An 11,662-nucleotide genomic window follows, 5' to 3' on the forward strand; every position below is an offset into this window, starting at 1 on the left:
GCCTCTGAAGCATAAGCTGTGAGCTCGTTGTGCCCTCGTTGCTAGTAGAAGTGTCGCTAGAAATTGGGGTGATAGTACTGGCGTGTGGGGGAATCCGTCATACTCGCAAGATCTATCCCCATGCTGTGAGTTCGTGCCCTTTACTCTATGCCCGATGACGGCTTGCATACCCCTCGTCCTACGACTGCCACAAGCTACCTTCCGCGCGCCGTGACTGCACGCTTTACGACACATCTACGTGCAAGCAACTTGAATTCTGTGCACGGCCGTCTTTGAACCAGCTACCCACCGTACGCGATATGTCTTACCCCGGATACGGCTTTTCCTCAAATAGTGCCCATCCTTCGAGACAACCAGTCTCAAATACTCAATCCTCTTCGACGCCCTCCTCTAGCTGGCAGAACGCGGACCGGACCTATTCTCAGAAAGAATACGGATGGCAAGAGCAGATTCCGAGCTTACAGGGTTCCAATACGTCGCATTCGGAAAATCCTTGCTGGTCCTCGAGCAATGATGCTCAAGTCCAAAGCCAGAATTATCCCCCACAGGTTACGTCCCGGAACTCGCAATCAGGGCAGTATACCGCTCCACATTCAGGTGTGAATCAATCTCACGTGTCACTTGACTCCTCGGCGGTGGACGCGTTGTATAACAGTACCAGAGCAGGGTCGACCGCAGCTCCAATTCCGGAAAATCCTTCCAGCAGCGCAAACTTCTACTACTCCGGGACCGCTCAGGCACAAAGCCGAACTCCGTCTCCCAATGTTCATCCGTCCTATCAGCAGAGTGGATCCTCCTCGGACCCAGCCGATCGGTCAGACTCTGCGCAACGATCTAGAAATGCTGCCGCGAGTGCTATGACTGCTCTCTCATCTTCCGTACCCGCCCGGCGCTTTTCACAAAGTGTTCCAGTAGGATCTTCATCGATTTACTCTGATCAAACGCAACCCTATATCTCTACTGTCCATAACGCCGCATCCACGAGGGACTCGAGTCTAGCCGAATATTCGGCCAATCCTGCGCTAGCCTCTCGTCAGAACACGACGCATCAGCGACCGGCCACATCACAACCCCCTGCTGTTGAGATAGGCCAAAGGAAAGATACTTTGTCGTCCACGACCACAAACCCCGTGTCGTACTCGAGTCCCTCCGGGCAACCTTTCGGTGCCATACCTCCACCGAACCCTGCACATCATATCAGACACAGTCAGTCAATTGCTACAACTTCAGCACCTAGCTACGGGTCGTCACGCCCAAATATTCAATCAAACTCGATGTACAGCCCCACTCCCGTGGGTACAAGAAGCCCAAAGTCGCATGTTGCGCACACACAGGGCAATACAAACCAACACTCTAGCTCGGAAATTCACAATCAAGACGCAACCCACATAAACATGTCCCGTAGAAATAATTTCCACGGAGAAAGTCACGGACGCAGGTTGTCGAACTCCCCTTCACAAACGTCGCTACCAACCTTCGTCGATCCAAGCAAGATCTATTATGAACAAGCCAGGGCATCGTACAGCATGCACAGTACACAAGCCCATCAAACTCCGCAAACTACTTTCGGGGAATCAAACCAAGATACATCAGTTGAAGAAGCACTCGTCATCGCCCTAACAGGAAATACGGTGCAATTTCAAACCGAGACAGGCGAGAGGCCGGTAGAAGCACAGGTACCTCCTGAAACTTCGACAAATAACCAGGCCGAAACCAAGTCGGCAAGTTACCCCCGTAAACCCAGTCCAAACCGTAGATGCACCCTGTACGTGAACCCATCTCCTATTGCCTTAGCTCTTGTAATAATAATTAGTGATTAGGCCTGCAGCCCAAGCCGAACGTGCGGACGCAAATGAGCCCTCTCAAGAGATGCCACAGGCGGCTCAGACTCGAAAAAGAGGCCGGCCCCGTAAGGCACCTCAAGACAAGCTTATGAACGTGCCCGGAGCCATCTGCCCTTCGCGGGTATTGGAGCCTGATTTATCTACCACAGCTCAAGATGAGTCCACCAAAGGTTCGATGGAAGAGAATATGGCTTCTGAAATGAGACAAATGATCGAGAAGATGAGACAATGGAGGTCTAAAGACCCTTCCTTATTTGCAAAGCTGTGGGATGATGTTAAAAAGGTATTTTAACCTTTTCTTTTTGGCTTCTTAATCTAACTAGACTCATCGTATAGGGGCCTTCTACAGACGCTTCTCGACCTCCTTCAGCCAGCAAAGCGTCCATTGCCAACCCTGCGCCAAAGCCGGCGAACGGACAATCTTCCATGGATCCCCCCGCCCAGGTCACACCTGCAGAGAGCCTACCAGATCTTGGAAAGTTTCCGGCAGCAAGACGCAAACGGTTCGCAAAAAATCGGCTCTCTAATGTCTATCATGCTATGCCTGAAATTGGTTCGCCCAAGGCAACGACTACCCCAATACAGCAGCAAAAAGTTAGTCAAGCGAAGGCGACTGTTGATGAAAATAAGCGTCAACCAACACACTTTGAAACTCCAGAGCCACGCCGCACACCATTATCATCCTATAATAACACCTCCCAGGAAGATAAAGTGGTCCAAACTACCATTACTCCAATTGCTTCGTTAAAGGAAGTGCAAACACCTCAAGATAACAATCGCCCAGAGCCTCAACCCAAGCCGAAGGAAACGAAAGGGTCGAATATCTGGCCGCTTGCAAAACGTCAGGCATTAGCTGAAGCGGCATGTAATTACCTCAAAGAGGTCCCGCAGAATGCGGGGAAGGACTGCCCGACATCTCTAATTCTCAATTTAATCGATCAGGATCCGTCATATACACAGCTCTGCGAGATGCTTGAAGTTAAGGGGCTCTCTCTGAACAGAGTACACTTTGCAAAACATCTTCTCAAAGCAGTCCCTGACCTATCAAGCAGTGCCCAACCGAAGCGGTCTGCGAATTCAGATGCTATTACGGCCCCTGTTGGCCACCGTTCAGAGGGTACTGCTACGACTAGTGTTCCTGTGCAATCCCACCCGCCATCTAGGCCAGTTTCAGAGGCTCCACGGGCTAAGCAGCCAAATAGTACCATAGCACAAACAGCACCGTCCCCTTCTATTCCCCCTCCAACATACAACACAAAAAATCAGGTCCAAATGACTGCTCCCCTTACTTTTCACCATTTTGCTGGAGTTTCAACCACAGTTTCTCAGCCACCTCAGAGCACTCTGGTCGCCTCACAAGATGCGAGCCAGCCCACTCAAAGCGCGGCTGCTTCATCCATACCGCAGTCTACAACCCCGGCAACTCTACCCAGGCCACTCCCTATGGCTAATTTACAGCAGTCCTCAAAGCAAGCACCGCCAACGTCATCACAGCCTTTTTTTCCTCCTCTTCCGCCCGTTGCAAAACTTGTTCTCCTTCCATCAGAAACCCACTCCACAACCCCCCCAAGCAATGCTCCTCGGTTTGAACCTCCTAAAGTTGTGTCATCTCAGGTTCCAATGGGACAGGCGGTTCAGCCCCCCATTACGGCTCACTCGTCCATCCACTTTGACGCTAAATCTTCCAAGGTCAATGCCAAACGCACTTCGGAAACATCTGCACCCGCACCGCCACGGTCAAAGGAAGCACTAGCAAAAAAGCGCAATTTCTCCGAGATTGTGGACTTGACACGGTCGCTGAGCGATGATGAGGATATGGTGGATGTTGCAGATGTTGCAGATGCGGAATCTGCTAGCAAAATACCACGTTTAGATGAGTGCAGAACGGCAGAGCCATTGGTGCCAGCCACCGAGCCCACACCGGCGCCGTCAAGTACCGTGGACCTATCCAGATTTAAACTCGCTGAAACAACCGACGTGGAGAAAAGGGACGCATTGCGACGCCGCAAGGATATAGTGAAGCCTTTCAATAAAGCTGAGGCATTGAGAAAGACTTACTACAACCCGAAAACGATTGCGAGGGACGTCCTGATCGCGGCAGGCCGACATCCGACCGAACGACCATTAAACTACCATCTACTCAAACTACGAGTGAGTTTTCAGGCAGTGGACTATAATTCAGACCTGCGAACGTTTCGATGGGACCTCGTTGACCCTGGCTCTCCGCCCCCAGAAGTGGCCCTTGCACCTCTACCTTCTCGCCCGCCGATTCCTTCCCGGCCGCCAAACTCCGACCTAAACTCCGACGCCTCCACGACCGAATTATATAATCGAGAGTCACGTGGTTCGGAAGTGACCACCACACCTCAACGCGCTGTGCATCGCCAGAGTGCTGAAATCCCCAAGCTCAATCCATCGCCTTCCAAGAGAAACGTCGTACAGATCCGTCCCTTTCATACTTTTTCTTCAAATTCTACTCCTCTGATGCCCGAATCGACGGCGCTGCCGCGTCGTCAGCGAGGTCGACCAGCAGGGTCGAAGAACAAACCAAACGCCACCGGCTCAGTCTCAAGAGCCGTGGAAGTCGTCGTCCGGCCAGGCCCATATGCATCTCCGCTCTACAGAGAGTATATTTGCTCCTGGAAGGATTGCAATGCCAAGCTACATAACCTAGAGACGCTGAAGAAGCATGTGGTGAAGCTGCATGTTCCTCCCAGCAATCATTCTACTCCGTGCCAGTGGTCAGGCTGCGCATCGTCTCGGAGCCAACACCTTTTTGGCGCTGAGGAGCTTCAAGAACACTTGGATAAGATGCATCTGCGCCCGATGGCCTGGAAATATGGCGAAGGTCCCACGACGAAAGGATCTGGTGAGAATGGAAATAATATCGCAACTCCGATACTTATTCTCTAATCACTAGTTTAATTTCTCTTCCGTTCCGACTTCTAGTTCTATCTATCGACCCGGAAAACTGTTCTAAAGACCAAAACGGCCGGTCATACACACCGCGGATATCAGAGCGAGGGCCCCATCCGGCGCTAATATTCCCCGCAGCATCGTCATCCATCAAATCTTTCAACAAGATCCATGGTAACAAAACTGAGAGGGCGAAGGCTTTGGAAGTACTAAGGGCTTTGGAAACAAAACAGGCGCGAGTTGGAATTGGAGTGAACAAAGGTGGATGCACTCTTTTTAATTACAAGAGACTACCGACAGTTGTGGCTTTTGAGAACGTTCGAAGGATAATACCCGCGGAAAAGAAATAACTCTGTGAATACAACCCCAAGCGGACATCGGCATCGCCGGGCCGACGTATGTACCGTGAATATTTATGTAATGCAATAAGCGATGGCGCAAAAGGGGATTTTGGTTTTGCCTGATTTTATTTTTGCCAGGCTTTGCGATTCGTTTTTACATGATACAGATACCAGGCTTAGGCTTCAATTGCTTCCAATTTGAAGGCTGGCTTTTCGGGCCAGGCATGATGTCTATCTTAGATTTGAAAGCATTTTCCTACTACGGTCAGACCCCTTTAACATTTAGTGGTCTTTGCTTGACGGCCGATGTTCTATCGTAGCGTGAAAACCACCCTGCCTTCCTCCGTGTCCTGCACGAGCTTTGAACCGCCGCTAATACAACCCTTTCTCAAATTCACTCTGCATGTCACCCTCCTCCGGCGTTAAGAGGCCTCACATCCCGTTGTGAGACTCAGGTTATCGTTCCTCGCGTTCCAGGCGTAGCCACGTCAGCAATTCTCCGTCTTCGCTGTCGTTGGTGTTGTGTTCAGGGTCGACTGGGCTTTGTCGGGGCCCTTTGTCAACGATGAGGGTGTGACCACTGTGTCTTGATTGTTCTCTTGCGAGTTCACTTCTAGGAAGTGGTAGAGAACGATGAGGAGCATCGCGCAGGAGCCCAAGAAAATGGCGAGCTTGTAGAGCTCAGTGTCGGTAATCATTTTCGCTCGGTGGGGGATGGGAGGTTTTGATATATAAATTGAGAGGTTACGTAGGTCGGATCAACGGTGTAGGACTCTGTAGGGACGGTGCCTGCGACAGCCGCCGCAGGTCAGCAGAAGGAATATGACAGAGCTCGACGGAATTGGGGGTGCTTACTCTATGTTCGCGTCAAATCCGGCGGGGGTTTCAGAAAACAGGCATCTGCTCAATTCCTATGGTGGATTGGCCCGGGCAAAACGATTCCCACAGCTCGTCGTCGATAACTATTGCCTGCATCTTCTCCCGGAGCACGGATCTGGCACAGCTGGCCGCTTCGCCCTCCCACACCGGCCTCTTACGCACACGACCAAACACTAACGCCACCTTACAAAGTTTAATTTTCCCCGCCAATCTCGAGCCACAGGCGACCGCCAAAGCCACTGCTCTCACACTTCAACCCTCAACAGCACAATAAACACCCCGTCATAACGGGCAAAGATTCCAGCAGCTTTGCATTGCTCATATTACCAGGCCTTTAACAACTGAGCCGTGGTTGCCGGAATTCATCGTAACACCGCCAAGATGCCGCCCAAGAAGGCTGAACAGCCAAAGAAGAAGAAGCAGACGGTGGAGGACAAAGTAGGTTCATTTTCGATCATTCAATATCTACCTCACCACCCGCCCAGTACACAGCGAAAACAAGAGCTAACTTCGCAACTAATCCAGACGTTTGGTATGAAAAATGTGAGTACAGAGTCTCTTCCGCGTACGGCGGTCACTGGATAAGAAATGGCAATGTCGACTGTTTCAAGCCATGTGGATGGCTTTTTCCGCATCGGCCAAAGTCCGGAGGCATAAGAGCATGAGCACCCATTTCTTTCCTCTACCTTCCTGAGCAGCATTTGCTAAACTAACTTTTTTTCTTTGCTGGGAAATAGAAAAAAGGAGCGACGGCGAAGAAACAAATAGCCCAACTCCAGGCACAAGCGCAATCAAACAAGAGTGCAGATCAGAAGAGAAAGGACGCCGAGAAGGCGAGACGAGAGAAGGAGAAGGCTGCCGCTGAGCAAGCCAAGAAGGAGGCAGCTGAACTCTTCAAACCAGTCCAGGTGCAAAAGGTGCCTTTCGGAGTCGACCCCAAGACAGTCTTATGCATATTTTTCAAGAAAGGCACATGCGAGAAGGGCAAGAAGTGCAAATTTAGCCATGATCCTGCGGTTGAGCGGAAGGCGGAGAAGAGGGATCTATATTCAGATTCTAGAGACGCCGAAAATGACAAGCAAAATGATACCATGGACAGCTGGGATGAGGATAAGCTACGAAAAGTGGTCTTGAGCAAGCATGGAAATCCGAGAACGACCACCGACAAGGTCTGTAAATACTTCATCGAGGCCGTGGAAAATCAGAAATATGGCTGGTTCTGGACGTGTCCGAATGGAGGAGATAAATGCATGTACAAACACAGCCTTCCACCAGGGTTAGTCTCTCCCCCCCTCCCCGAATTCCCAAACAACTTACCCTCGCCTCATGATCTAACACGCCGGAAAACAGCTTTGTATTAAAAACCAAAGAACAAAAGGCCGCCGAAAAAGCCCTCCTCGATAAATCGCCTCTCAAGACGCTCACTCTGGAAGAATTCCTCGAGTCCGAACGTCATAAGCTTACAGGCAATCTTACGCCCGTCACGGAAGAGTCATTCGCGAAATGGAAACGAGAGCGTCTCGATAAGAAAGCTGCAGAGGAAGAAGCCCGTAAAGCTAAAGAAGCCACAGGTCGTGCCTTATTCGAAAGTGGGAACTGGAAGGATTCAGAAGATGAGGATAGCGAAGAGGATAGCGATGACGAGGATCAGGGTGCCTGGAACTTGGAGGCTATGCGGAAAGAGACAGAGGATTTGCGTGATAGATCGGAGCAAGACCGCCTCGCAAAGCTCAAAGGCGAGAGCCTTAGCAATGGAATCGATCCGGGCTCAACGTCCGTGGCGGGCGCAGGATAATACGAGCGGCCTCGAAAAGGGCTGCAGCTTGGTTATTTTCCGATTTCTATATACCATGAATATGAGATCAACGACTTGGCAGGCTTTCCTCCATCCCTTTTTTTTTTTTTTTTTTGCTTCCTTTTGATCAAGCTTTCGAGTTGATGGGAGGGCATTTCACGTATATTAGCCGCTGTCAACCCTTTTGGCTCAAATCTACTTCGGCTTTATTCTCGACTTCGGACGTGGTCATATGGAGCATAGCCCAATCCCTTCACTACCCGAAAAGAAATTCTGTGCAATTTCATGTGGAGATGTGAATCCAAATATATGCTGCCCAACGGGGTCTATTGGCCGGGGATGTATCACACAATCACTCTTTAGTCTCTGGCTTGTTCTACTGGTTGATTGGGCTGCCTACGGCTTGGGAAAATGGTTGATTGATGCAAGAAGATAAAGCACATATTTTCTTTAAGACGCCGTGCTATCACCACAAACACAAAGAGACATATTAGAAGTAAAATTTCTTATCGCATGGAAGTGTTTTGATTGTTCTCATGGAAAGGACTTTGGAGGGTCATCTGCTGCGTTCGGACTAAGCATCATATGCGTAATTTATGTCAAATCAACAATAGCCGTTGTCGTTGAGTCATGCCTTCGTTTTATATCCTCTACCGCTTTATGCTGCCATGCGGGACAGAACGGATTGTAGCAAAAAGGTTCGGCCGTTTTGATCTCACTTTCGAACACAGCGTCGCAAGGAATAAATGACTTAGGATACCTCCTCAATCTTTGGTTTGGAGGATTCTGGAGCGTCGTCTTCCAATGCAGGCATCTCGTCGTCGTCGTCCTATAAGTCGACAGTTGTTAGAGTCAACCGTCACCGGCAATGCCTGGCTGAATACATACGGATTGCGCCTCTTCGGCAACATCTCCTTCTAGCTCAGAGAGGTCGCCGCCGCCCAGTTTGGAGAAGTCGATGCCACCGAGCCCGCCTGCCATATTTGAAAAGTCGTCTTCCTTGGCTTCCTCTTGCTCGTCTTCATCGACCCACTGTAAAGATAGACGCGGGTTAGGAAAAAGTCTCAAGACCAAATCAAGTCGCTAGCGTGACCTTGATTCATACCTTGTCGAAATCGGTTTTAACAAAGTGCACTTTCTTGCTTTCTTTTAGCAGGCGTGGCCAGAATTCCTGCTTCACCTCCTTCTTTCGAAGCACCAAATCGACTCCACGAGCTGAATGATGCCGCTTTGAGTTCGCGACGTCAATCTCGGCATACAATTCCAAATCGACCTTGTAATCTATGTTCTTTGTCGACGAATGTCCGCTAAAGGATACAGTCGTGGGAGTGACGTCGAGCTTGGCTGAAGATTCAGGCACATCGGGAACGGCAAGCGAGAGATAGATGATGTTCTTAGCAGGTTCAGTTTCGGAGGAGCGCTGGGCCCAGAGAACTGTATGGAGTTAGCGCCTTTGCCCGCTTCAATTAAAAACGTAACTCTTGAGTGAAGGCTAAAGCAGTTTATTCTGCGCCTTGTGAGCTGCCCCAAGACCGATGCGACAAGCGGCAGAGGCGTATGTAGCTTCACTGCCCTGGTAACCGTGGTCGTTCGCGCTTCAGCATCAGAGCAGGAGGATTCCCCTCACCTTCTGGAACTTGAGTGCTAGCCATTGCGATGTTGCTATGACGGCCGAAGATAAGCTGCAGATTGAGAAAAAGGTATGATAAGGAACGAGCTCAAAGATGAACTACGAAGCACAGGCGTCGGTGTTGTTGCCGGAGCAGAGGCGAGAAGGCCAGAAGAGGGATGCTTTGACGGTTGGCTGGCGGCTTAGAAGCTGCTGGAAGCCGGCAGAGCGCACAGGCCACGTGGGTTTGCCCTGTTTGCTGGCTGACTAAACTGATTGGCCGCTGCTGATAAGATAACCACCCAGCCCCAGACGTGACGATGATGCCTTCTCGCGCGGCATTGAGGGAGAGAGAAATCCCAGACTGGACGAGAGATTCAACAGCTTGCCCCGTCCCAGTGTCCACTTATTACATTGTCCTTTGTCTCCATTCTCTATTTGACCCTGCCGCTCTACTCTCGCTATCTTCCCCCCTTATTTTAGTACGCCATTGCAGCCGAAATTCCCCCCCCCCCCCCCCCCCCCCCGGGGCGCAGAGTTGTCCCGAAGAACATATTCTCATAAACAAGCACCTGACCTGGCCATAGATTGTTGTTTGGAAGGCGATAAATTGTCCCCTTTAGCCTGGGGCTGTCTGCTAGCATGGAGACTCTTAAAGCGGTGTTCTTCAAGCCGGACCCGGCGGCCCAGGTACAACCAAGCAACACGCCATCTCCCCATCAAAACCTCCGCTAATCATTAATGTCCAATCTTAGATGAGAAAATGTAACGCTTTAATTCGTGGTAATACTCGAAAATTGGACCGCGATATCGCGCAGCTCAAAGCCCTTGATATAAAGACGAAGCAGTTCATTGTCGCCGCCTCCCGCAGGGCACAACGGAACCCAGCACGGGCTAGCCAAGCAGCCCAGGAAACGAGGATATTCGCCAAAGAATTGATCAGGATTCGAAAACAAAGCGCACGCTTGAACACTAGCAAGGCGCAGCTGGAAAGCGTGAGAATGCAGGTCAACGAAGCCTTCGCCGTAAGGAAGATTGAAGGCAGTCTGAAGACGTCCACAGGGATTATGAAAGACGTCAATATGTTGGTCAGGTTACCACAGTTATCAGAAACAATGCGGCAGTTAAGTGAGTCAAACGTTCCGGTCCGCAGATGACAAGGGGAACTAATCATGTGCAGGTTTGGAACTGGTCAAGGCCGGCATAATTGAAGAGAGTATAGATGATGCACTCCTAGACGACCAACTGCTGGAGGGCGAAGAAGAAGCAGCCGATGCGGAAGTGGATAAGGTGCTGCAGGAAATCTTGCAGGGCAAGCTTGCCAAGGTCGAGGGCCCGAGAGTGGAGGAGCCGCTGGAAGAACCAGCCGAGGAGGAGTTCGAAGACCAAGAAGCTACCCTCGAACAGATGCGTGGGCGTCTGGAAGCTTTGAAGAGCTAATAATATGTCGCCCGGCCCCTCAACCTGTTCCATTTACGACTTGCATGTGAGGCGAGCGCCTTCCGTTGTATACTTGCTCATTTGGCGCTCAATTATATCTATGTCGAACACGACATTATGTGTCTACGGCTTTACGGAGTACTAATATACTGTTTGGAGTTGGTATTTTGCTGGCTTGATTGTTTTTGCTGCGGGGTTTGTATGCATGAAGGTTAGGGGATATTGGCGTGGTTTACGGAGGAATGCGCCAGGTTTTATAGCACATCACAAATAACTATTCTACGGTCCGCGAAGCTCCTAATACTTAGAGCTACCATTCCAGCACCGCAGCCATAGCGTCCGTCAACCCGAAAGAACGAATTAATCAACTTTCTTTGGGCCACCCATTCTGCAAAACGGAACTCTCATCCACAACCAAGCCTAATAAGCATTTATTGTAGGGTGGAAAGAAAAATAGGATGAAAACATAAAGATAAAAATGAGAATGAAAAAGAAATTAAAAAAAAAGCGAAAAATTGGAATGATCGACGCAGGGTTCGAACCTGCGATTTTCCGCGGTACTTGAATGTAAAGCGGACGCCTTGACCACTGGGCCAGTCGATCTTCACCTCATAAAATTCGCCGCCAAGTTTTTATCACCACTTATGCAAACATCTCGCAGGATTCGAGAGGTACTTCGCCTATTTTTTTACCATTATACCTTGACCTACAGAGTACTCCGGTGTATGTATAAACATATATCATTTCACAGTAATTCCGAGAGATCAGAACTCCCCATTTCTCTCAGCGCCGGATTGATTGTCCGCTGGTACAGTAGTGCTGCTGTTATCGCCGCAAG

The 11,662-nt window shown here is 50.1% G+C and overlaps 4 protein-coding genes and 1 non-coding gene across 6 annotated transcripts; 3 read left to right on the forward strand and 2 right to left on the reverse strand.

Annotated features, from left to right (window-relative positions):
- Positions 1-60: 60 nt before the first annotated feature.
- On the forward strand, positions 61-5,359 carry CIMG_12948. 2 transcript variants are annotated; one of them, XM_004445178.1, is made up of 5 exons: positions 61-597; positions 662-1,765; positions 1,821-2,127; positions 2,181-4,713; positions 4,794-5,359. In XM_004445178.1, exons 2-5 carry the CDS (start codon positions 858-860, stop codon positions 5,108-5,110), a joined length of 4,065 nt encoding a protein of 1,354 aa, XP_004445235.1. In that variant the 5' UTR covers positions 61-597; positions 662-857; the 3' UTR covers positions 5,111-5,359. The 2 variants fall into 2 exon arrangements, with proteins under 2 accessions (XP_004445235.1, XP_004445234.1); XM_004445177.1 differs by having other exon boundaries at positions 61-1,765.
- A 938-nt stretch (positions 5,360-6,297) lies between these two features.
- CIMG_09790 (uncharacterized protein) lies at positions 6,298-7,906 on the forward strand. The gene is made up of 4 exons (XM_001240168.2): positions 6,298-6,418; positions 6,506-6,523; positions 6,718-7,256; positions 7,331-7,906. The coding sequence occupies exons 1-4, from the start codon at positions 6,362-6,364 to the stop codon at positions 7,773-7,775; spliced, it is 1,059 nt and encodes a 352-aa protein (XP_001240169.2). The 5' UTR covers positions 6,298-6,361; the 3' UTR covers positions 7,776-7,906.
- A 269-nt stretch (positions 7,907-8,175) lies between these two features.
- Positions 8,176-9,538, reverse strand: CIMG_09789 (Hsp90 cochaperone SBA1). The gene is made up of 4 exons (XM_001240167.2): positions 9,403-9,538; positions 8,881-9,209; positions 8,664-8,807; positions 8,176-8,604 (listed from the first exon to the last, which is right to left on the reverse strand). Exons 1-4 carry the CDS (start codon positions 9,425-9,427, stop codon positions 8,527-8,529), a joined length of 576 nt encoding a protein of 191 aa, XP_001240168.1. The 5' UTR covers positions 9,428-9,538; the 3' UTR covers positions 8,176-8,526.
- A 218-nt stretch (positions 9,539-9,756) lies between these two features.
- On the forward strand, positions 9,757-10,996 carry CIMG_09788 (SNF7 family protein). The gene is made up of 4 exons (XM_001240166.2): positions 9,757-9,866; positions 9,954-10,074; positions 10,140-10,512; positions 10,565-10,996. Exons 2-4 carry the CDS (start codon positions 10,027-10,029, stop codon positions 10,822-10,824), a joined length of 681 nt encoding a protein of 226 aa, XP_001240167.1. The 5' UTR covers positions 9,757-9,866; positions 9,954-10,026; the 3' UTR covers positions 10,825-10,996.
- Positions 10,997-11,345: 349 nt separating this feature from the next.
- CIMG_15035 lies at positions 11,346-11,427 on the reverse strand. Its single transcript has one exon. It is a non-coding gene; the product is annotated as a tRNA-Val (tRNA).
- Between the last annotated feature and the right edge of the window lie 235 nt (positions 11,428-11,662).

This window comes from Coccidioides immitis, assembly GCF_000149335.2.
Source record: "Coccidioides immitis RS genomic scaffold supercont3.2, whole genome shotgun sequence".
Lineage (NCBI taxonomy): Eukaryota > Fungi > Ascomycota > Eurotiomycetes > Onygenales > Onygenaceae > Coccidioides > Coccidioides immitis.

Excerpts from the sequence above, each read along its gene's own strand:
- CIMG_12948 (XM_004445177.1), top strand. The coding sequence starts at position 300 with ATGTCTTACCCCGGATACGGCTTTTCCTCAAATAGTGCCCATCCTTCG. Across the intron at positions 1,766-1,820 it reads CCAAACCGTAGATGCACCCT|GCCTGCAGCCCAAGCCGAAC; the intron begins GTACGTGAACCC and ends ATTAGTGATTAG. Across the intron at positions 4,714-4,793 it reads TCCCACGACGAAAGGATCTG|TTCTATCTATCGACCCGGAA; the intron begins GTGAGAATGGAA and ends TCCGACTTCTAG.
- CIMG_09790 (XM_001240168.2), top strand. The coding sequence starts at position 6,362 with ATGCCGCCCAAGAAGGCTGAACAGCCAAAGAAGAAGAAGCAGACGGTG. Across the intron at positions 7,257-7,330 it reads AAACACAGCCTTCCACCAGG|CTTTGTATTAAAAACCAAAG; the intron begins GTTAGTCTCTCC and ends GCCGGAAAACAG.
- CIMG_09789 (XM_001240167.2), bottom strand. The coding sequence starts at position 9,427 with ATGGCTAGCACTCAAGTTCCAGAAG. Across the intron at positions 8,808-8,880 it reads TTAAAACCGATTTCGACAAG|TGGGTCGATGAAGACGAGCA; the intron begins GTATGAATCAAG and ends CTATCTTTACAG. Across the intron at positions 8,605-8,663 it reads TTGCCGAAGAGGCGCAATCC|GACGACGACGACGAGATGCC; the intron begins GTATGTATTCAG and ends GTCGACTTATAG.
- CIMG_09788 (XM_001240166.2), top strand. The coding sequence starts at position 10,027 with ATGGAGACTCTTAAAGCGGTGTTCTTCAAGCCGGACCCGGCGGCCCAG. Across the intron at positions 10,075-10,139 it reads AGCCGGACCCGGCGGCCCAG|ATGAGAAAATGTAACGCTTT; the intron begins GTACAACCAAGC and ends GTCCAATCTTAG. Across the intron at positions 10,513-10,564 it reads AGAAACAATGCGGCAGTTAA|GTTTGGAACTGGTCAAGGCC; the intron begins GTGAGTCAAACG and ends AATCATGTGCAG.